The 22,542-nt window shown below is 40.5% G+C and overlaps 1 protein-coding gene across 24 annotated transcripts in view; it reads right to left on the reverse strand.

The window, feature by feature from the left end:
- ARPP21 (cAMP regulated phosphoprotein 21) overlaps positions 1–22,542 on the reverse strand; it is a 199,114-nt gene that overhangs the window by 1,855 nt on the left and 174,717 nt on the right. For all 24 annotated transcript variants that reach the window (XM_054059277.1, XM_054059282.1, XM_054059274.1 and 21 more), the window contains one exon: positions 66–217. In XM_054059277.1, coding sequence (XP_053915252.1) covers positions 66–217 — 152 coding nt within the window. The remainder of the gene's footprint in view (positions 1–65; positions 218–22,542) is intronic.

Raw genomic sequence — 22,542 nt, forward strand, 5'->3', positions numbered from 1 at the left:
ATAGGAAAACAATTCAATTAAGCACTCTCTGAGAAAATCAGTCCATCTTTATGGCTTCCAAGTACCTGATAAGACGACATGGCTGGATACTGCACCATCATGCCTTGCACCTGATTTCCCTGTTGATTATTCATCAGGTTCTGGCTTTGGGGTGGCTGCTGCATTCCCATGAGACCCTGGAACCCCTGCTGCTGGTTCGGCAGAACAGGCTGGTAACCTGGAAGAAGAAAGCTGTCTTCAAGTACCCTGTCGATTGTAGGTGCAAAATTAAAACTCTTTTAAGGAACAGCAAATTATTCCCGTCACTTCTCCCCATATTTGTCAAAAAGTTGCTCTGTTTCTTGAGAAGCATCACTAGAAGTGAAAATTGAAGAGGAATAAACAAACTCTGTGAGTTGACAGCCCTGGCAAGCTAACATGAGAGGGGAGCACGCTTTCTTCATGCTCTACAACCATGCAGCAGAGACCACCTTGCAGGATGCCTGACTGCAGTGCAGGATTTGTTAAGATCTGAACAGACACAAGGTATTACCAGCTTCTGTTGGCTTTCTCGGAGGCAAAACTCCCACGGGCTTCAAGGACACCAGTATTTGGCCAACACAGTCTAATCTGGTATTTTTCTTTCAGGTCACGTTTTTTATGTTACCCTCTTACCTTACTTGCAATGCAGCTCCCTAGCATGATATAAACAGAGAAGGGTTTATTTAATCAGCAAAACATCTGTACACATACTAGCTCCTACTTGCAAGGGGTTTTATATGATTAGAACATATCAAGGGTCTTATTCCACCCTACTAGTTTCATGCAGAAAAGGAAAATCATAAATTAGGGGGCGTCTGGTCTTCCCCATTGCTCAGTGGAAACACTGCTGACAGGCAAGTGACTGCACATGAATATGAAGTTGATGCTACTGTTTCAGCCTGTGACTGGCTCACCACAACAGTGCAGGTTTTCTGCTGGGACAACTCCTCTAGGATTAATTGAGAAGTGGGCAAAGTCTGGATGATCTGTAGGGCAAAGCTGCTAACGAGGCAGAAGTGCAGTATAGGAACTGAAGTGCAAGCAGTGCGCTGCTTGGCAGCAACGTGATCCAGCCTGAGAATGAGCCTTGTCGGATAGAAGTAGGCTGGCTGGGCAATGCTGCTATTTAGAGATGAAGGATTTTGAGGAAAAAGTGGGAAAGGGAAGTAAGATGCAGCAAGATCCTGTCCTTGAAAAATGCAGCCAGCCGCAGTCATTATAAATCTATGAATAATTTCTCCTTAAGACATTCTGTGTCCTTTAGCACTCATATTTTTTAACATGTAGTTATGCAGTGCACTATTAACTCTGTGGTGATGTTCTCAGAACAAGCATGTATCAGGCAAAGAAGAATTGTCATAAGGAGCAACGCTGTGGTATTTTTATATGAAAAATGTGTGTCACGTTTGCTCAATTTATATTCATGAATACAATGCACGGTTCAATATACTTCACGAATTCGAAATGATCACCTGGGTATTTCTTCATTATATAAGAAAAATAAAGTAACGAATGTCTCTGTTTCTGCCCATCTATTATCAACTGATAGCTCTCCTTCAAAATCTTTTCTGATGCAAGAGAAACGTTGGGTATCTCTGATCCATTTTTTGGCATTAAAGATGCCTTTCCACAGATATGAGATTAATGTCTCCAGTCAACTGAGCAAAATAATAATAAAAAAATATTAAATCCATGAGTGATTAACTTGGCTGGGATATAGCATTAAACATCTCCCAAATGCACCAGATTATTACACGTTCAAATTTGCTTTTTTCCCTATGCACAAACAGAGCATCGGCATATTTTTTAGTCACAAAGATTACTAACATCAGAAGTGCTGTAACAGAATTTACAGAAGGCTTATACAGCAGTAATAAAATTGCAAGTCCTCTTCTCTCTTACACCAATTATGGGGAGGGGGAAAGGAGAGAGAGGACAGAAATAAAAATTTAGCACTACTATTCTGGTATTTGCAAGACTGAAAGCTTAAGCAGAGGTAAGACAACTGACAGTGGAGGCAGCAACAGATAATTAATCTTCTGCCACTTGCAGTTGTCAAAGTAAGTCCCAGGTGTTGTAATGAATGATAGATTGATGGTGGACCAGGGATCAAGTGATGCTAAGTTGGGGAATGCAATCAAACATCTGATCTGGGCTCATAGAGCTGGACCATGAGCACAAGGCAGTGCTCTGCAGAGACAGACAGACACCACTGGAGTCAAGCAGAGAGACGTCCTTTTGCTATCACTAGTAAATATAATTGCATTACTGTTACTTTAGTCAGAGCATTGCTGATACTCTGCTGTATGTTTGAACATACAGCTGTCTCTTCACCTCAGCTCCATGTTCCATATTCCCCAAAGAGGACAGATTTATTGCCCAATACAGAAATGACTACCAAACTGAAATGGAAATGACTAAATTTCTACCCTTACAGTGAACATGTAGTCATCATCTCATGGGGATATTACAATAACATGCACTCTACCCTTAAAATCTCCTCTTATTTGCTAACACTGCTTGTGACACAACCATGCCATGTTTCGGGGCGCAGGAATGCAAAAAGGGTATAGGGGAAGAGCTGAGGTGCACTAGGCTATGGATTATTATTTTAACAGTCTCATTACTCTTGAAGGACTTCGGCAATTTCTCCTGCTCTTAGGGCATGCACACCCCTCACCCCTGTCCCAACACACAGAGTCCTCCTTACATCCCTGAGAGTCAGGAGAAGACCTCTTTCTTAATCCCTTTGTGAGTCCTTTACTATCCTCTGACCACACAGAGGGGCCTCAATAAAAGCAGAAAAATACTTCGCATGTACTTTATCGCATTTCCAATGTGATTAAATGGGAGCATATATAATGTAAGAATCTATCACTTTGTCTCCTGAAGAACAACGAAGCTGGTGAAGGGGCTTGAGAACAAGTCTTATGAGGAGCGGCTGAGGGAACTGGGGTTGTTTAGCCTTGAGAAGAGAAGGCTGAGAGGAGACTTTATTGCTCTCTACAACTACCTGAAAGGAGGTTGTAGAGAGGAGGGAGCTGGCCTCTTCTCCCAAGTGACAGGGGACAGGACAAGGGGGAATGGCCTCAAGCTGCACCAGGGGAGGTTCAGGCTGGACATCAGAAAAAAAAATTCACAGAAACGGTCACTGGGCAATGGCAGAGGCTGCCCAGGAAGGGGGTTGAGTCCTCATCCCTGGAGGTATTTAAAAGACGGGTGGATGAGATGCTCAGGTGAATGGTTTAGTGGTTGATAGGAATGGTTGGACTAGATGATCCTGGAGGTCTTTTCCAACCTAATGATTATGTGATTCTTTCCCATTAAGGAAAATTTAATCACTTCTTTGCCCCAGAAGAAGGCACTGTGGTCTCTTGACCATTTGCTCCTTTGACTTATGGGTGGCAAAAGGGAGATTACTGCTCTAATTGTACCCTTGCAAAGATGCTGGCTGTCATCTTTTCCTCACTTAGTAATAGTCATGGACATCTTTTTTGTGATCTTTGGAATACAATGAAGTTATGGATGTCAGACCTTGCCACAGAACCCGAGTACAGCATTTGGTAAAAATCCAGCATTCTTTTCAAAGCTCTGCAACTCAAGTGAAGCAGCTTTACCTGATAGCAAAGTCTGACCCTTTACTATGCCAAAAATACAAAGAAAGCAGCAAGTTCATCCATTCCATTGAACATAAAAACCTGACAAGGTACAAAAAATATACTCCAAAGATGCAGAGTGGGTACAGAGTATTAAAGGGTGAATTAATTTATCTACAACAAGCTCTATAAAGTGAGAGGAAAATGATGTGAAAAAAAAACTAAAGAAGCCCAAGTCTGTTCTGCTAGACAACTTCTGTTTCAGCACAAATGCAAGAGGAAGAAACTGGCAATCCATTTGAATAATAAGTTGGTAATATCAGGCACCAGCTGCTCTGAACTTCCTACCTCTGCAGCCCATATTCTGCATCTCCAACTCTGCATGCCACATAAGATTTGAAATGGATCCTTCAGTGTTTACTGTGTGTTGATGTCTTTATGTATTTTTGTGCACTGGCCAGGAAAAGAACAGAGATGGAAGAACTGAAACCCTGCATAACTGATAGCCTTAGTACATCATTTTTTCAGCCATGCTCATGAAATTATATTATTCCAACAAATCTTTCTTTTCTTTTTTTTCCCGTGGGCACAGACTATCAGAGACTGTTATTACCCTCCAAATTATCTGTTTTGTAGACACATACCAGTTTCAATCTTCAACTCAACTCTGCCATGCTTTTGACATGCTATTTATTTTTCAATTAAATAAAAATAATAGTGTTCTCGAAAGTCTTGGGAGCTGACTGCAGTGTACAAAAAGCTGTGCATTGCTGAGCAGAGATGGATGTTTTGGAGCTACACAGTTGTCAATAAATATGTGAGACCAGAAAGTGGCACCATGCTTTCTGCAGCTATGGTTTTCTTCATACTTGCTCTTTTGCTCATTAGCTTTCATACTACAAGAAGTGTAATCTTTAAAAGCCTCTTTACTGTCCCCTGGGAACATACATACGTGGGTTATTTTCTAATGGCAGTACACATGAGATGAACCATCCTATTACTGCAAGCTCCAGGGCCTCTTTACTGCAATTATATCATCCTGCTCTATGTTATCTCTGCTACAAAGGAGGATTTTTAAAATCAGGGCAAACATGAGAGACATTGTTAAACAACCAGAGGAACAAATCGTGCACAGAATTTCAATGAAATGCCTCAGAGGAAAAATGAGCCTTGGACTGCAGTCAAAATGGAAGAGGCCATCACACCATCAAGGCAATTCTCTGAACCTTTAGAGCCTGCATCACCATGCTAACAGTCAGCTAAGTCAAACATCCTGGGGGAGAACAAAGACAGCATGAAAGACCCACAAATGTTTTAATTTCTTAATAAGGCTATAAAGCTCAAAAGACAAAACACATTGGTCTTCTATCTCTGCCAAGTAATGTCACCCAGAGCAGTAATTAAAGCATGTTTGGTGCTCTGCAGGCCTCAGCATACATCCTTCACGAAGGTACATGCATGTTTGGAGGGACTGTTTCATTGCTCATTTTAGATTTGAAGCATACATTAGCAAGACAGCTTTGTAATATGTGTATTAGCACTCTGGATAAAGAGTAATCAGCATTTCGGCTGATGAGTGCAGCGGTCTGGCATGAGCCCCTGAACTGCAGATCTTTTTGTACTCTTACTGTACTCATATCACTTAGACAGAGTCCTTGCATCTCAGCCCATTCAATGCAAATGCATAAATTCACCCTGTATTTTTATGTGATGTGATTTGAGAGCTCACCACCTGCCTTCCCATTTCACTCACTTTGGTGCTGGGAGAAGCTGAGCTGCTGCCACAAAGCAAACCCCAAATGCAGGTACTTTGGCAACACTCTGCAGCAGCTTAGGCAAGGGAAACCTCAGCAGGGCTAACTAGGCTGAGTGCAACGGTGCACAGATTTGCTCACACTCCTGACCATTCGGCAACTACCCCAGTGCCTTTCTGGTGCCCCTACATCTCCCCTCCTAGTCCACCACTTATGGACCATCTCAGCCTCTGTCACAACTACCACCACGACCACTGGAAAGAGATTGAATTTGAGCTCCCATAGAAAAGCCAAAGGAACTAAGCACCGCCTCTGGATGCTGACACAGGGCAATACCCTGTGATGTACTGAAAACAGCGTAAAGCAGATTCTGCATCCAGTCCCAACTGCTGTGCTTGCCGTGAGGGCTTACATTTGCAAGATGATGCCCAAAACTGATAAGGGCTGAGAAGAGTGCTACAGAAATGATCTGAAGTCAGAGAGTGCAGGAGACCTAATAAGCTCACTCTGCTCAATTTATTCAAAAGATGAAGAGATATCTGCTAGTAGATAGTTCTTGAACAGAACAGAAAATGGTATAATAAAATTACATACTTGGAAGATAAACACAGAACTGTTCAGATTAGAAATAAAATTCAAAGTTTCAACAGACACTATAATTAACAAGGGAGCAATTTACCCAGACAGGAAGCACATTTGCTGTCACCCGAAACCTCTAAAATGAGGATCGACAGCTTGCTAGAAGATATTCATCAGTTTAATAAGAAGTTCTGGGAATAAAGATATGATTAGAGTGTGTTCTGTGTCCAGTATTATTTAGACCATCAAACTACATGTTCCAGGCCTGAAATACTTATGAAAATGTTAGCCAGTTAGGTTTTAACACTTTTTCTGTCTACCTAGCAAAAGAATTAACCTGTTGCATGGGAGACAGGATCCTCTTCCCAGTCTCTCCTCCCTTTGATCACATACTGGCAATGCCACTCAATTCACTACACAAGCAGAGAGTTCACCTGCATATGGTGGATATTTTAAGGGCTATTTCTGGCCTGCTTTAGTTTACTTTCCCTGCCTGGAGTAGCGCTCAGCAGTTTTTTTTAGTCTGAAGAATATGATTGGTATCTATCCCTACAGTTCTGCTAGGCTATGTTTTCCTTACTCTTTAAAATAAACCTTGGGTAAAGTATTAAAGTGGCTGGATGTAGCTTTTATTCCATGATCTTAATAGAAGAAACTTAACACACCCCTGAAAATGTATAATCGGAGAAGAAAAAATGGCATTGTAAAACTCCAGTTTAGTCATGCACATATCATTGAGTTTGGTAGTTTTTGGCAACTCACTTATTTGCCAAAAGCTCTGAGAAGGTCCACCCCAAAATACTTGTAAAACTGGAAGGAAGGAAGGAAATAAAACCAAAGCAAGCTGTTCAGCAATATCAAACACAGTGTCTTGACACAAAGAACCTTGTGATTCTCAAAGAGACCCTAAACGTTATCTCTAAAATATGAGAAAAGGAAGCCAGGTTGGGGAACCTTGCGTTTAAGACAGTTGGCCAAGCTGTGGGAGGTTCAAGTACAACTTTCCCAGTACAACCGAGAGCAGGAATTTGAGGCAAGGGGTTTCTAACAGCCAGAACAAAGCCCTCCCTGCCACAGCAGTCCATCAGTCCCTTCTGCCGATGCTCCTTACCTTGCATGAGCTATTCAAGTAATGAATTGCAACCAGATGTTTCACATCCTACATAAACATCATGATTACCAGCTACAAAATCTCCCCATACACATCTCGCTCTAGAGGAGTGCTGCTCCAAGGCACTGTGCTCAGAGTGGCTTCTCATGTTCAGGCATTATGCATTTGATTTGAGTGGCTGCTGAGGAAACTGGAGGGGTATTTTTTATTATGCAGTTGGTCATTTCCCAGCCAGTTTAACTGCAAATGATGGACTAAAAGCCTCACGGAAAACATAAAATTAAGCTATAAATTTAAGCTGACTTTGATCAGCTGGAGGTGTTCAAGGTCAGGTTGTATGAGGCTTTGAGCAACCTGACCCAGTGGAGGTGTCCCTTCCCATGGGTTGGAATCAGATGATCTTTAAGGTCTCTTCCAACCCAGAACATTCTATGAGTCTGTGATTTTAGCCTCACCCCCACAGAAGGAAGACTCCCACAGAAGGCACACTAATCAATGTCTCCCTGCTGGTGTGTAGTTTTCTGTGTGTGTCAGAAGATTTAAACTGCATCTTGTGCAGTTGGAATCCAAAACAATTCATAAACAATTCTGTAGTTTAAGATTGGATCTAAAATCCAATGCATGCTGCAACCCAAATCTGCTGCAGTTGATCAATCCACTCCTACTGTGTCTGCTTTCTCTCTGCAATCCACACAAAAATATCTTGACCTAGTAAGGTATTCAGGCTTTCTGTTCCATTTGAAGACATCACAGATAATTTATGGGTGTGAATTGGATACCCTGTGAGCTACAAGGACAAATGTGTGATAGCTTAAGGCTAAAAACTCATCCCTTTCCCATAAAAACACAAGATTATGCAATTATTTTACTCAATTTTCATACACATACAAAGGAAAAAAACAAGAATACCTATGCCTGAAATAAAGGAGTCTTAAGAAGCAACAGATAACTTGGATGTCTGAGGTGACTTATAACACATAAAACAGCACACGTGCCAAAGCCCACAGCAGCACACAGACTCCTTTCCCCACAGCACTCTGCAGGCTCAGACCCTCGAAACCAAAAGAAGACATTTCACACAGGTGACTGACAGTATGGCTTCTTTCATTTTGGGTAAAAGCACATCCAACTACAGCTTGCAGCGGAGAGCACAGAGTATTATGCTAGTTTTGTGTGCAAAATTTAAAACTAATTACATCGATTCTTTCAAGTTTCGTGAGATCAAAACAATTTTTAGCTAATGGCACTCTAGTTACGTCCACTGAAAACACATAACATGGTAAATATATTCGTAAACTGATTACAGTGACAGTGACTCAAATAAATCTCTGCAGAGCTGGGGTTACAAAATTGCAGGATTTTGAACTTAGAGTCTCGACACATAATTGCTGCCAGAATCACTGCTCACTCATCCCTAAATTGGCTGTAGCTTTTCTAAGAGCACATTCATGCTTCCCGAACCTCATAACAGATCGACAGCCGCATTTGTTGGCAGATGCGCAAAAAGCTGTATTCAGCTGCATTAGGGAACTCAGCAAGATGTATATGCATCAGAGATATGAGCCAGCAAGATTTATTATCACAAGAGAAAGAAGAAAAATACTGTTTAGAAGACAGCTTGTCTGTCTTCCCCATCACTCTTTCTCTCTGGTTTACACAGCTACAAATCCCATAAAATCAATAGTGCAAAAATATCTTCATCCAGCTTCAGATGAATAAGAAATAAAATCTGGAAATTTGCTGCAATTTTATATTATTTCAGAGTGACCTTTTTGATGATTTAGTAAAAACTGCGGATGTAAATGCTCTGCTACACAAGAAATTTTTTTGTGGATGACAGCTCTGATATCCCACATCTGGCTAGTTCTGTCCAACTGCTAGAGCAGGTTCTGTCTTACCTAGCTGAACTGCCCCTCCTTGTCCTCTTCATTTATTCTACCTCAAAAAGCTACATGAAATCTTGGTTTTATTTGTCTTGCAACCCAGGGGGCTGGAAGAAAGCCAGAGCACAGAGTATCCGTAGCGTGAATGGTTTCATGTGCTACTTGAGACAACGCTGCCAACTGGGGGCACTTCTTGGCTGCTAACAAGATGAGAAAAAAAATTAGGGGAACACAACTCCCTTAGCAATGCAAATCTTCTCAGCTCAGAAGATGTGCAGGACCTCACAAATCTATTTTTTAACTCTGCTTGTCATATATAAACCAGAATAAGGTACATCTTTACACAAGCTAAGAGAGTGCTTTGCACACACTTTTCCTCAAGCATAGTCACTGCATAAAACAAGTGGCCTCATCTGTTATGGTCGTTTAGATTATGCTTCTGAGAAATTATTAAAGTAACACTGCATATCACATGTGAGATTTACAGCATCCTGCACATTAGCATCAAAGAAACATCCATTACATTTTCTTTTACTCTTCCTCTATGATGCCACCTTCCAACCACTGGAGATGAGGAAGAACGTTATCTTTTAAAAAGACATTTAGATGCATGCTCGTTGTCTGGTGGGGGAAAGATTTTTTTCATGAAGAACACTGAACTGTTATTTACAGTCATCTGCTTCATCATCCAAACAACTACCTTTGGGGCAAACATGCAAAATCATGGGTACAATGAACTGATGAATCACTTGAAGATGCATATCCACCCCTCAGTTACTTTTCTGCAGCTTAAAAGAGTTACTTTAAAACTCAGTGACCTCACTACCAAGTAAAAAGACCCAGACAAGTAAGAGGTATGATTAAATACTTTCATTATACACCTAATGAAATCACACACTGTAACATCTTCTGAGACTAAAATTTTAATTAAGGCAGGCTGGCATTTTGGCTTTCTCCCCCCCCGCCCTTACGTTCCAGGGGAACAGCAGGTAAGGTCAAACAAAAAGAGTATGTGATAAAATTGCATGAGAGTGCTCCTGGGAGACCTGGCATTATTAACATGAACATGAAGAAGGGCACAGTTGTACAGTTCAAAGATAAATGATTGCATTTGGTTTATTTTTCACTATCAATTGGAGAACCTGAGAGAGCTGTTATTTGACAAGAAATGTATATAAATAGGCATCAAAAAGAGCTTGAATGGATACAAATATAGGAGATTCAAGGTTGGGGAAATGTTTTTCTTCTGTGTAAAATCTGGATCTGTTCTTTTCCATCTCTACACAAAGGTTTTCCAAATACAGGCACAGCTTTAAGAACAACTTGCTTCTAGTAAGCGGCTTGATGCTGAAAATAAACCTGTTCTTGCTGAGAACCTAAACCCACATTATTATATGACACTTTAATCACTTATTTTATTCCCTTTTCAGTTCTGATACTGTTTAGCACTGTTCCTGTTCTTCAAAAAACTATGACAAAAATTATTTGCTCTTCTAGAAAATAAATCTGAAGATAAACAGAGGAGCACCTCTTACTGACAGAGTACGTAACTCAAAGCTTCTGTAAGATTCAGAAAAGAAAATTCTTTTATTAAGACAAAATCCTTTTATCTCACTTCAATAAAAATATAGAGGGAACAGCCAGCTGCAAGCTAAAATAATTGCAACACAATAATGCAGGGCTCCATTACAGCAGCACAATTCCGGTAAAGCAGCTGATCCAGGATCTTGGCACTTACCCAGACCCTGGAGACTGACTTAAGTGCATTATCACAGACAAAGCATGTGCAGCTGTTTTGGTAATCTGAAGCTTCTGCATTTTATTGGAGAACCCCCCTAAAAAAAAAAGTCAGTCAGCCAGCAAATGACACGGGTGATATATAGAGAGAGGAGGAAAGTATTTTAAGCTTTTGAACTAAGTTAATCCATGGAGTCACGTGAACAAGCCCAATAACTCTGGGGAGATGGGCTTTGGAAGGTGCTTACCTTTGGCCAGCACATTGGGCGAGGATTTACACCGGAGCAGTGTAGATGCCCAAAGCCAACTGAGGTGCCTGCAGGGAGGGTACTGCAGGACCTGGAAAACCTTAATCTGGGAAGAGTGAAGACTCCTCCTCCCCAGAGAGCTGAGTCACTGAAAGTATGGTGTGCAAGTTGGTGTGCAGTTCTTGTGACACCAGGGAGGTCTCGAATAGTGCTAGGAAAAAGAATAAATATCCTTCTGCTCTCAGCCTCTGCCCATCAGTCCAACTGATGCTAACACAGACCCATGCATGGGCCAATAGAGCATTCTGGAGAATTCATGGGTTGCTCTGAAGAGAAGTTTACTGCTTAAAGGCCAAAACCAGATGCAAATCTACTTATAGTCCTTACTATGGCCATTGACTGTTATTCTGCTGTAGTCTATTGCAATTCCTCTTTATAGGATTTTTGAATAGCTAATATACAACTAAAACAACAATGTAAAAAACTCATTAGTGTTGACAGTAAGATTCCTTTAGCATATGACATGCTGTAGATCTTGCCTCACACTGAAAAGTGGCATCTAGACAGATGCCCTTGTCAGCAAAACATTATAGAGGCTCATCATTTAGAATGACTACATAACATTATGTTCAGAATTCTGCTGAATTCAAAGTGCCATTGCATTCTTGCATAAAACACAAATTTTCTTTAAAGCTAAGGTTTACAGTGAACTGTGAAGAAATGAAACATATGATTAAATATTGCATTACTATTATTTCCAGAAAAAAAAAAGCCCAAAACAATAGCTTTGGCTGAAGACTGCAAGAGCAAACTGCTCTTTTCTCACCTCTCTACCCAGAAAACTCTACTGCTGCAGAATTGCAAAATGTAACCTTTGTTACTGTATTCATTTTCACATGGGAATATTTTTCATGCAAAATGGTAACTTACTGTAGTTCATGGCAGGAATATCAGTACTGTAGCTGGTACAAACTAATACTTGGTATAAATTCAAACCCTTGTTAAAAAAAATTGGCACCCTACTTAACTCTTGGTATGGATACACATACACACATATGTATCTGCATCAGTAGGAAGAAACATGAGAACCGTTGAGCTAAGAAAGTAATCCGTTTGTTGCAACCACTGAGGTCTAACCTAACCACTTTAAGGGAGGGATGCAGGGCATATGACAGCTCCAGATTGTGTGATGTGGCAGTCCAGAACAGGGCTGCCCAGGAGAGTTTGTCTAAATAATGAAACACATCAAGTAACGTCAACTCAAGGTACTCCACTAGAGAGATTTTTCTTTGTGACTGCATCGGAATGATTTCTTCACCTGAGTCAGGTAGCAATACCATCATTTTCCCTATTGAGTATAACAAGCCTGGCCTTTCCAAGGACAGCAGATGTACAGCTGTTATTTCCAGCCAAAAGTACCTGCAGACATGAGTGACAGGGCTCAATAGATAGGAAGATAATAAATGTACAAGGTATTGATCATCAGCTGGGCTGCACAAATTGACTGCATACAACTGCTCCGTGCTGAATACAAAGAAAAGCAAGAGCTGGTTTAAGCTTTTGCACAAAGAACAGGCTGGAAGCACATATGGTCAAGTCAACGTTCCTCATTAGATGAATAGTACCTTGTGTAAAACTCCCTATAAGTAATTGTGTCTGCATTCATGTTCTGTTCTATAAGACAGTTCCTAGCCATAGTATAAGAATTATTTGCAATATCCACTATTTTTGTCAGCAAATCTTTAAGAATTGTGTGTAATGGGACAGCTAGCTATCCAAGCAAAGTAAGTGTGATCCCAAGAAAGAACAAATACAAAATCAGTAGGGTCAGATTTTCCATGCAAGCTGTGAACCCGCAGATTCACTGAATTTCAGCAGGTTCATCTCTACATTACACTAGTTTGATTTTATGGATTGCCTCCAGATAAATAACAGCAGGTCTGAGCAAACAAGCTGTTAATCCCCCACCTATGGATCTATAACTTAGCTCTTGGTATTTCTGAAACATCTACACGCACAAGTCCAGTGTGAATCTCCACTATGCCAGTTACTGCGCAAACTTCAAGGCATAGCTGCAGTCCCTGCACAGAAGACGGCACATTCTTGAACAGACAAGAGAGTCAAAGAGGGAAGAATAAGCACTCCGGAGAAATAACTTGCCCCAAGAAAAACAGCAGAAGTCCTAGAAACCTTTCTGGGAGATATACCAAAATCTCTGTGCATTGCCTCAGAGAGCGCCAGTCCTTAGAGCCCCACCTTAAGCAGAGAGTGCTCGGGCAGGCTGCTGCTCCCCAGCACCGTCACAGAGATGATGATCCATGTGCTCTCACTGTTTCTGCCACACTGTTTGCTTCCAGGCACCTTCAGGTACAGGCTCCTGCCTACATCCTACGTATGGGAGGAAGGCTGCACTGCGCTGGTGATGCACAGTTTACCCTACTGTGTTGCATTTTACTGACAGCACAATGAGGTAAATCACTACTAGCAGCACAAATTCCCACAAACGACCTATGCGTTTCATCCTCTCAAGCTGGGCTTTGTTTTGCAGCTCAGACTCAAAGAAAGTTTTCATAAATGAGACACCAACTGTAAATACCATCAGCAATAAAGGCACGGCCACTGCCTGACGACACTCTTCTTCCCCCGTCTTTGTGCACATCTATAGGTTAATGTATCAAATCACTGAGCAAAAGGACTTCTACTTGTTTATTTACTTATAACATAAGGGCACAGCAAGTTATGGGATACGTCTCCCAGCTAGGTGCAAACAGACACAAGGATGATACTAAAGCCAACAGGACTTTGACAGAGCATATGTCTGGCCATATGGGTCCAACTGCAAAAATCTCATCTTTTCCAAGTGCACCCAAGCAGAACGTAATCCAAACACTATTGGGGTTTACTATCAACTTAAACCCACTTTACACCATTTTAGGAGCACTCACCTGCAACACAGTGATTACTCTGGCCCCTAGACAGCAGAGCCTTAAAGCGTTTGCTTAACTTTTAAGCATAAAAACCAATTTCTTGATTTCCGAGCAATGGTTTACAGACTTGAGTACACTTCTGGACTGAGGCCAGGGAATCCAGCCCCTTGAAGGAAGGGATCCCTAACGAGAGAGATATTGACACATTTATTCACATTTATTCTTGGCATTCTTTAAAAGACTTCTGAGAAACCTGATCAGGCAGGTAGCAATCAACCTTAAGAAAAAAAGAGACTTCATTCCAATAAAATTCACTTTTACAACATATGAAATCAAATAATTTCCCAACACTGCTTTCGCACAGCCACTGCTTAATCCACAAGCTGGAAAATGGGGCAAGATAGGACTAAGTCTGCATTTACACATAGCCTGATACACATATACATACATATATGAAAGTACAATTAGACTAAACAGTGGCTATGTAGCAAGAGAAACTGTCAAATAACAAACAAAACTGCAGCCAAGGATGAGTCTAACTTATGTCACTTCTGTGGAACAGGCACAGAGTGCTTCCAGTCACGTTTATCTTGCAAATAAACCCTTCTAGTTTGCTAATTGACCCTAGTTTATTTCTTTTGTTTTTCTTAATTAAAAAAAGCTGTTAAGGAAACTGGGTTAGGCCTTTTCTCCTACTAAACCAATCACTATCATTAAGACCCTCCATTCTCATTACCCCTTGAAGTACAAGGTAAAAGACCAGTAGAATACCTATATGTTCTTTGTACTGATCTCTGTTCTAGGCATCTAATCCATTCTATATGACTGCAGAAATGCAAGCACCAATTGCAATTCTGCCATAGGTACAAAAGCAATCCTTCAAATTACTGCACTAAAACTGGGATGTATCTTCCAACTAAATCCTTTTTCTTGAAAGAAGGTGAAAAACATCATCTACAGAGTAGTCATTCCAGTGCCTAGTTAGCTCCATCCGTGCCCAAAGGCCAAATTATTCAGTCTACAAGGGAGGGAATACGTGAGTAAAAGCCAAAAATGTCTGAAAAAGCATTGCCTTTTGACATTCTGAAAAGAACACTACCAATTTCTAGGACTACAATTTAAAAATCTTTTAAATGAAATGAAACACTTCAGTTGTCCATAGGCAATTTTAAACTTTTGTTTCATCTTTTGGGTTGCTTGGAGGGTGAAGGGAGAGCTATGTCATTTCAAAGGAATTTGAGATTTTTTTTTCTTTTAATTGCAACTGCAAAATAACTAATTCATGCAGTTTTATAAACTCTTTTGATAAGTCAGGCAGTTAAAACTGCGAAGTATGCCTATCTACATATCACAGACAAATATATTTTCAGCTTTTGCATTAAGTGGGCAGAATAAGATGAACTTTTTTTTTTAAACAAAAGAAGAAAGCATAGTGGATGTAAACTTCTACCTTTACCTTTTCTAAAAAAAGGTTTAGTGGTACTTTTGAAAACAAATCAAGAGTATTAACACCTGGAGACGCAAGTTCCGTGTGTATTCACAGAAGAGATGAATAGATATGACACTGTCAGCAGCAAGCAGCAAGCTTTTCTGCACAGCTGCACCGAGAAATCTTGGCCCAAAGAGAACAGGAAAAAGAGAAAAGGGATAGAGAGGATGGAGGTGGCTTCATAAGAGACTCCTTGGTTTCTACATTGATTCCTGAGTCTCTCTGCCAAGCTGGCAGTGGTGCCTGGGGCATAGGCAGATGTCACTCTGGCAGTCCCTGCCCTTCCTGCACTAGCAGCAGCTTTTCTGTGGGCTCAAACAAGCCCAGAAGCAGGCCTGTGGTCAACAGATGTCAAAATGCTCAGCCAGAGCATTGTCCAAATTCAGCTACATGGAATAGATCTCTTTGCCCTCACTGATCTCCAGTTTTCACTGCAGAGTATGTCAGTCAGCTGGAAAACTCCCACTATAGTTGATCCAGTGTTATCACTGCAAAAGGATATTTTGGTTAACCCAACCAGTGCAACAGCCTGAGAAGACTGACCTGTCAGGCAAGAGTGTTTTATGTGGACTTGTCCTACCAAACCCATAGGACCAGCTCTGATACCCTTATTTCCCCTCAAGGTATCTGCAACTGTACAACTGCAAATGATGCAAAATTTACTTTCATTAGCAAAATACCAAAGCATAGCACAAACTAAAATTTAAATATAGGAAAGTCTCTTGAATATTCGTGCTATGTCTGCCATAGGTCTCTCCAGGGTGATGTCTGCTCTCAGAAATTACTGGGGCAGAGCTGCCACAGAGCACTTTTAATAGCTTGCAACCCCAGCAAAACTGTGTTTACAGCCTTCATGGCCAGAGGTATTTGCAAAGCCCAAACTCATCATCAATGTTAGCTTAACATTCAGAGCTATGGAAAATGCACAATAAAGACCAAAAACATATGAAGTCTTCAGCTCAGCGTAAATACTAAAGATCAGCCTGGTGTGCGGTCAAGGTAGATTTGAGAGTCAGCAGCAGAACTTTTTCCTTGCATATATCATAAATATTGATAGCTTTTTGCTCCCCTGGGACATAGCATACCTTGAGTGCATTACTTCTCCTTTCTGCCTGTTAGTTTTCTCATCTGTAAAATAAGGTTTTAAGAGGTGACCTCCTCATGAAAATCCAGTAGTGCTGAGAATATATATAAAATATATATTTATAATTAATTGAAAAAGTTATAATCCAGTAGTGCTAAGAAGTTCTATATAATTAATTGATAAAGCTAATAAAAAAACTAATCTCCAATATAATATACACTATAAAGAGACCTTTGAGCACTTAATTTGCAAAGAGCTGCATACAGAACTTTGCAAAATTTTCAATTGGATGAAGAACCCTATTTTGATCCAAAAAAGATGTTTTTTTTCTGTCAGCACTTGCAATTTTAGGGCCAAATTCTGAGAGCTCAAAGTCTGCCAATATTGGCAGGAAGGTGAGGAAGAGGGCACAGTAAGCCATTTGCCAGAGCACGTGTTAACTACAAGTCTCTGCAAATCAGAGATTTGCCAGCAAACCAATACAAATGGGCATTTTTAAATTAAGCTGGAAGCTTTGCAAAGCTTGCTAAAAGGCAAATGCCAGCTCCTGAGGCTTAGCAGGGGTGGGAGAGATGTATTCTGTGGGAAAAGCAGGTATCTTAGTGCTATTTCGTAGAATCAGGAGTATCCTCCATCCTTAGGTCCTCTGATCCTATGAAACGATCTATGCATGTGGGAAGGGGTATATATGCATTCCTATAGATTGAATTTAATGTAGCACCACCATCCAAGTCAACCTTAGACTAAAATACTTGTTTCTTGCTTATATGGTCTGGATGGGTCACCGCTTTCATACACATCTGGGGCTGCTCAAAGTCAAATGACAAAGCAGCTTCCAGAAATGTCTCCCCATGTAAAATTTACAGCACGCGTTTCTGAAGTGGTAGCTGATGTGCCTAGCTAATCTGCTGAAAATGTCTATGTAGCTAAAATTTTTCAAAAGAGAAAATCAAAGGATCTGCAAACACATCTGCAGAATGTTCTTTAGCAACTAATGCTCATTTAGAGTGCAAACCTTGAGAATAAACACCAACTTCTGTAACCGAGAAGGACAAATGTAAGTCATACCTTTAGATTACTCTTCACAAAATGGAAGTCAATCTAACTATAAATTTTCCTTATAGTAGAGCCACTGTTCAGTTTTAAACAATTAGCATAACTTCTTCAAACTAAAAACCAGATGAATACAATAGTCACATATATCTGCTGCAAATAAATAATTTTCTAATTATAAAAACTGACTACTTTATAGACCTTGTTCTCATATTCTGGAATGAGCTATTGCATCAATTAACAGAAAAACACTTTTCTTCCCCATCATAGAAGAAGCCATGGCAAATTGGTTCATAAATATTCACTGGTATTTTAGGCATGGCCATAAAACCGAGATTTTACTGGCTGTTCTGGAAGCAGCATATTTAATATCAAAGCATTTCTGAGAAAGGAGAACTCAAGAGAGTTTCCAGTTACAAGGAGCTTCCAAGTCACAGCAAGGTCCTGAAGCTGCTACAGGTCATGCTCATAAAAAAGTCTGCCACTGTGGCAGGGGAAGAAAAATACAATGGATAAGCTTGTGTCCATCTAAAGCTTGCAGTGAAGGTACCAGAAACCTGCCTGGCATGGCAGCTGAACTGGCAGATGGAAGTGGTCCCACCCAACACACCTGGGACAGGGAGAGAGAAAGCAGACAGATGGTGTTAGCACAGTTGGTCTTTCCCCAGGAGAGTGGGTCTGGCTGCTGAGACACAACTTCCCTTCTCCCCAACCCATGCCCAAGCCTGGGCTCCACATTGCTGTTCTGACAGTCCTTATGCCACTCATGTTCTCAGCTGCTTTCTATGATCCTTCAGGGGAAAGATTCCCAGATGAAGAAATTAATTATGCCTTAGGCACAATTAACTGTTTGTGACTAGACATATTTAGACCAGACATTAGGAAGAAATTCTTCACGATGAGGGTGGTGGTGAGCTACTGGAACAGATTGCCTAGGGAAGCTGTAGATGCCCCCTCTCTGGAAGTGCTCAAGGACAGGTTGGCTTTGGGTGGCCTGATCTAGCGGGAGGTGTCCCTGCCCATGGCAGAAGGGTTGGAACTAGATGATCTTTAAGAATTCTTCCAACCCAAACCATACTATGATTCTATGACTCCCCTGTTATGCCATCCTGCAGATCTCAGGTAGGAAGGCTTGTCTGCAACCGTGTTCCCGATCTGAGTTTTTTATTTCTAAATCCACACAATTGGTTATATTCTGTACAGAAATCAAATAAACTCTATGAGGCTGGGAAGGTCCTGCAACTCCCTGTTGTCTTAGTTGCTGCAGAGACTCCATGGTCCTGGGTGGCTGTGTAGTTGCTGTTCCTGCTACACCCCAGAGCAGGAAAAGAAACTATCTACAAAACAAAGCTACTCCAGCTGTATGAACTGCTTAAAAGACTGACAATTAACAAATTGAAAACAAACTGCAAGTATTCTTACAGCTGATTAATAATAATAAATAATAATTACAACTATAAAATACATCCCATAACAGTGAATGTCCTCATTACAGATCAAAGCAAAGTTTCCATCTTAAAAAAGATAAAGTAAAAAAAAACCAGGGCTACTTAAATTCATTTGATAAATAAGTCATGATGCATTAGAATTTACACAAATAAAAGTCCAGAATAGTATCAGTACTACAAAGCACAAAGACAACATATTGTTTTGGTAAGTGATAAAACTGCTCATGGTGACAGCGATGATTTATTGAAGCAATTCAAACACACATCGAAAGTATATTAGCTTTGCCTCTGCCCACAAAGGGCACATTTTAGCAGGGTAGGCCACGCCAGTGATAAATTACATACCAGAAAGAAGTGAAGGCAATTGGCAACATCAGATGCCTGAAGGCCCTGAATTGCCCTGATAATGTGGTTTTCATGATAATACCTCACATGCTACGGCATCTGAGCACCTAGAGAAACACATCAAAGCTGTACTTTCACTGGCTTTTTGGAAGATAATGTTACGATGGTGCGAGTGTCTGGGACTTCCCAGCTAAAGCTGACATACAAAGCATTTACAAATTGGCTCTGGAACAAAGCTTGGCACAGAAGGTCACGGTTTAAACATTATTTTTTAGGTGGAAGCTGGAAAAAAACTGCTTCTTGCTTCCAGGCTGTAGACACTGAAACAAGCCATGGGCTGTAGACCTACAGGCTGCCAAGCTACCATAGACCTTGCCTGCACTTATCAGTTGCACGGCTCAGACAGGACTGGTAAAGTGACCCAAGTATTGCTGTGGTTTAGCTGTGATAAAATTCAGAATGGGATGGGGACTTGGCCATGTTGCAGTGACCACAGCCAAGCTGGCACCTGTATCACCACTTCTGTGAAGGAAGCAAGTTACTGGGCACACTTGTTCACTGGTCACACCAGCTCAAGCCTGCAGTAAAAACCAGGCTCTTCCAATGACTAAGAGTAGCAATGGAAAAGGAGCATAGAAAAAAACATGATGCCAAAGTCTCCTCCCACAGCAAAATTTTGCTATGTAAAAATATTTCAAGATTGTTTTATTTCAAGACACTTCAGGCTAAATTATGCCCTCTGACATACCAACATAGATCAAAACTGACTTGACAGTCAATGTGGACTTCAGAGGGCACCCTTTGAACAGAAGACATCCCTGACACAACGCCACGGAGAACCATGCCGCAGACTCTCCTCGCATTACCAGGGAAAGTGTTACAAATCGTATCTGCCTCCAGTTATTACAGTCCTCCCATTTTGATACACTAGGAAGTAAATCTTTGTGTCATTACAGCTCCTAAACTAAGGGCAACAAGAGAAATTAATTACTTGGTCAAAACAGTTACATCTTGCTGTGGATTGAAAGAAGTTTATCAGCAATTATACTGTAATCAGCTTGTATCCAAAAGATATAGCACATGTAACAAAGAGTTTGTTTCTGGTGGGCATGTTTATCTTCTATTTAATCCAAAACTCTCCCTTGGGAAGTGATAAAGAATCTATTTCTATGATGCTCATTACCGTATAACCTGAGGACCTCATATTTCACACTCACGGAATAAGTTTGTGTAGCATTTTAGAAGAAGTTGGCCGTTTCTTGAGTTTATGACACTGCACACTTGAGAGAATTGTTTCTGTATTTAATGTCCATATGAAAAATGCCCTAGTGACACTGTAACTGAAATGGTAAAACACATCTGTATATAGATTGCTTCTTTAAAAGCAAGCTAACTAAACAACTTCCCTACAGACAGAGATATGGAGAAGATGCAAAAGTGGCAAAACTTAGTAATTATTTTCTTAATTTCCCTAATGCATATGGGAAAGAAGAGCTCAGCAGCTTTTTTTGTAGCTCTGATCTTATGAATAGAAGAAAGAATATTTTTTTCCTTGAATTGAAATTCTGCATAGGACAGATATTACAACACAGTGCAGACTATCACTTCCATTTATTTACAGCTCTGTAGTTCCATTCTTCTTTAGAAACATTTGCAGGAATTGAACTGATTGTATGCTAAGTGTTATTCTTAATAGTTTTTTCATTGCTAGCTAATGGAAATACGGATTCAACATTATTTTAAGCTCAATGCAGTGTAAAAGAATTAGTTTAGTATACTGCAATTATGATTTTTTTGTACAGCACTTAATAGAAGTACAAGGCAGAAATAGATTTATTCAAGCAAGAGAGGACAATGGGAGCATTTTTGTTTCTTCAGTAATAACAACTCGAATATTGAAGCTATAACAAGGAAGTCACTCCTCCCATTACTTTTTCTTGTCTACACCCTTCAGATTTACATTTGCCACTTAAATAAAGCAGCATGTTTGCAGCATCCCTCAAATTCTGCCTTATAAAAAGACCAGAAATATTCAGTGAATACATTTAAATTTTACCTCTGAGCAGGGGAGGGATCTTCCCATCTGTACTGCAAATTATGTAGGAAGCAGTAGTAAATGCTATAGCCCCTGACTTAGTTTCACTGACAGAAGAAGTAAGAATACCCTTCCTTAGCCCATCATCTGCCCATGCTTGTCATCCTGAAGTGATGAAGTAACCCTCAAAGCATTCCAGTAATTGAGGCATTAAAAGTGACCAGAAAATGTTTATTTCTACTCCTCTCATGTATTCTAACCTAGAAAATGTTCACTTTATCCCGTTCCCTGGGAAATTTCATTCTAAATAGTTTTCAAATCTCCCTCCTTCCCAAACACTCATTTCTACGCTGCTGTCTTTGAAACATCTTTCTGTACATTTCCTCTGGAAGGCTAATTTTTCTGAGTGGGCCCAAATGTTGCTTTGTCTGAAGAGCCCAGTTTACTGGAAAACTATTGATTCATCCTCTCTGAGAGATTCAAAGCTTCTATGTGCTGCACAGGCCCCCAGCCACAGCAGCCAGCCTTGCTGCGGCACTGGCAGTTCATTTTTCTTTCAAAAGGAAAGCAAGGATTGTCTCTTGGGCCTCTGAGATGTCTTTACAGAACAAACCCCAGCATTTTATAACACAGTCAGTGCCGTTGCATTTATGATTTCATTACTCTCTTTGCAATGAAAAGTTTAAATGGAAAACACCATTGAAAGGAAATGGAAAGAAAGGACAGAACATGGTCTCTGCTTTTGTCATCTGCTCCTTGCTCTGTCCCTCTTTTCTCCTTTTCTCCATACTGCTCAGAAGCTTGCTAGGGCAGATTTTATTTTTTTCTTTTCTTGCTTCCTTTTACAAATTAACACTAAAACTGGAAACACTCCATACACATCAGGTTCCTTCGGTCTCCAAGGAAAATAGTAGCCGGATTCACAGGCCTAAGACAGTGGTCCTGGAAAACTGCCATAAAAAGGTAAATACTTTATAAAAGCCAAGAGAATTTTACCATCTGCTTTTACAGCCTAGTAACTGTAAAACATATATTTGCAGTATTGCCCTTCAAATGAAAGGAAAATTCCCCCCTTTATTACATTCACTTTTCAGTTTCTGTTATGTCAATGTAACAATCTTTTGCAACAAGAAGACAAAAGCTTTTCCATCTTCTTGGGATCAATACTATTACTCCATCAAGGACAACTGGTACCCCTTTGTTAAGGCTCTATTTTCATGTACTGCCAGAAT

The sequence above is a fragment of the Cuculus canorus genome, chromosome 2, assembly GCF_017976375.1.
Source record: "Cuculus canorus isolate bCucCan1 chromosome 2, bCucCan1.pri, whole genome shotgun sequence".
NCBI lineage: Eukaryota > Metazoa > Chordata > Aves > Cuculiformes > Cuculidae > Cuculus > Cuculus canorus.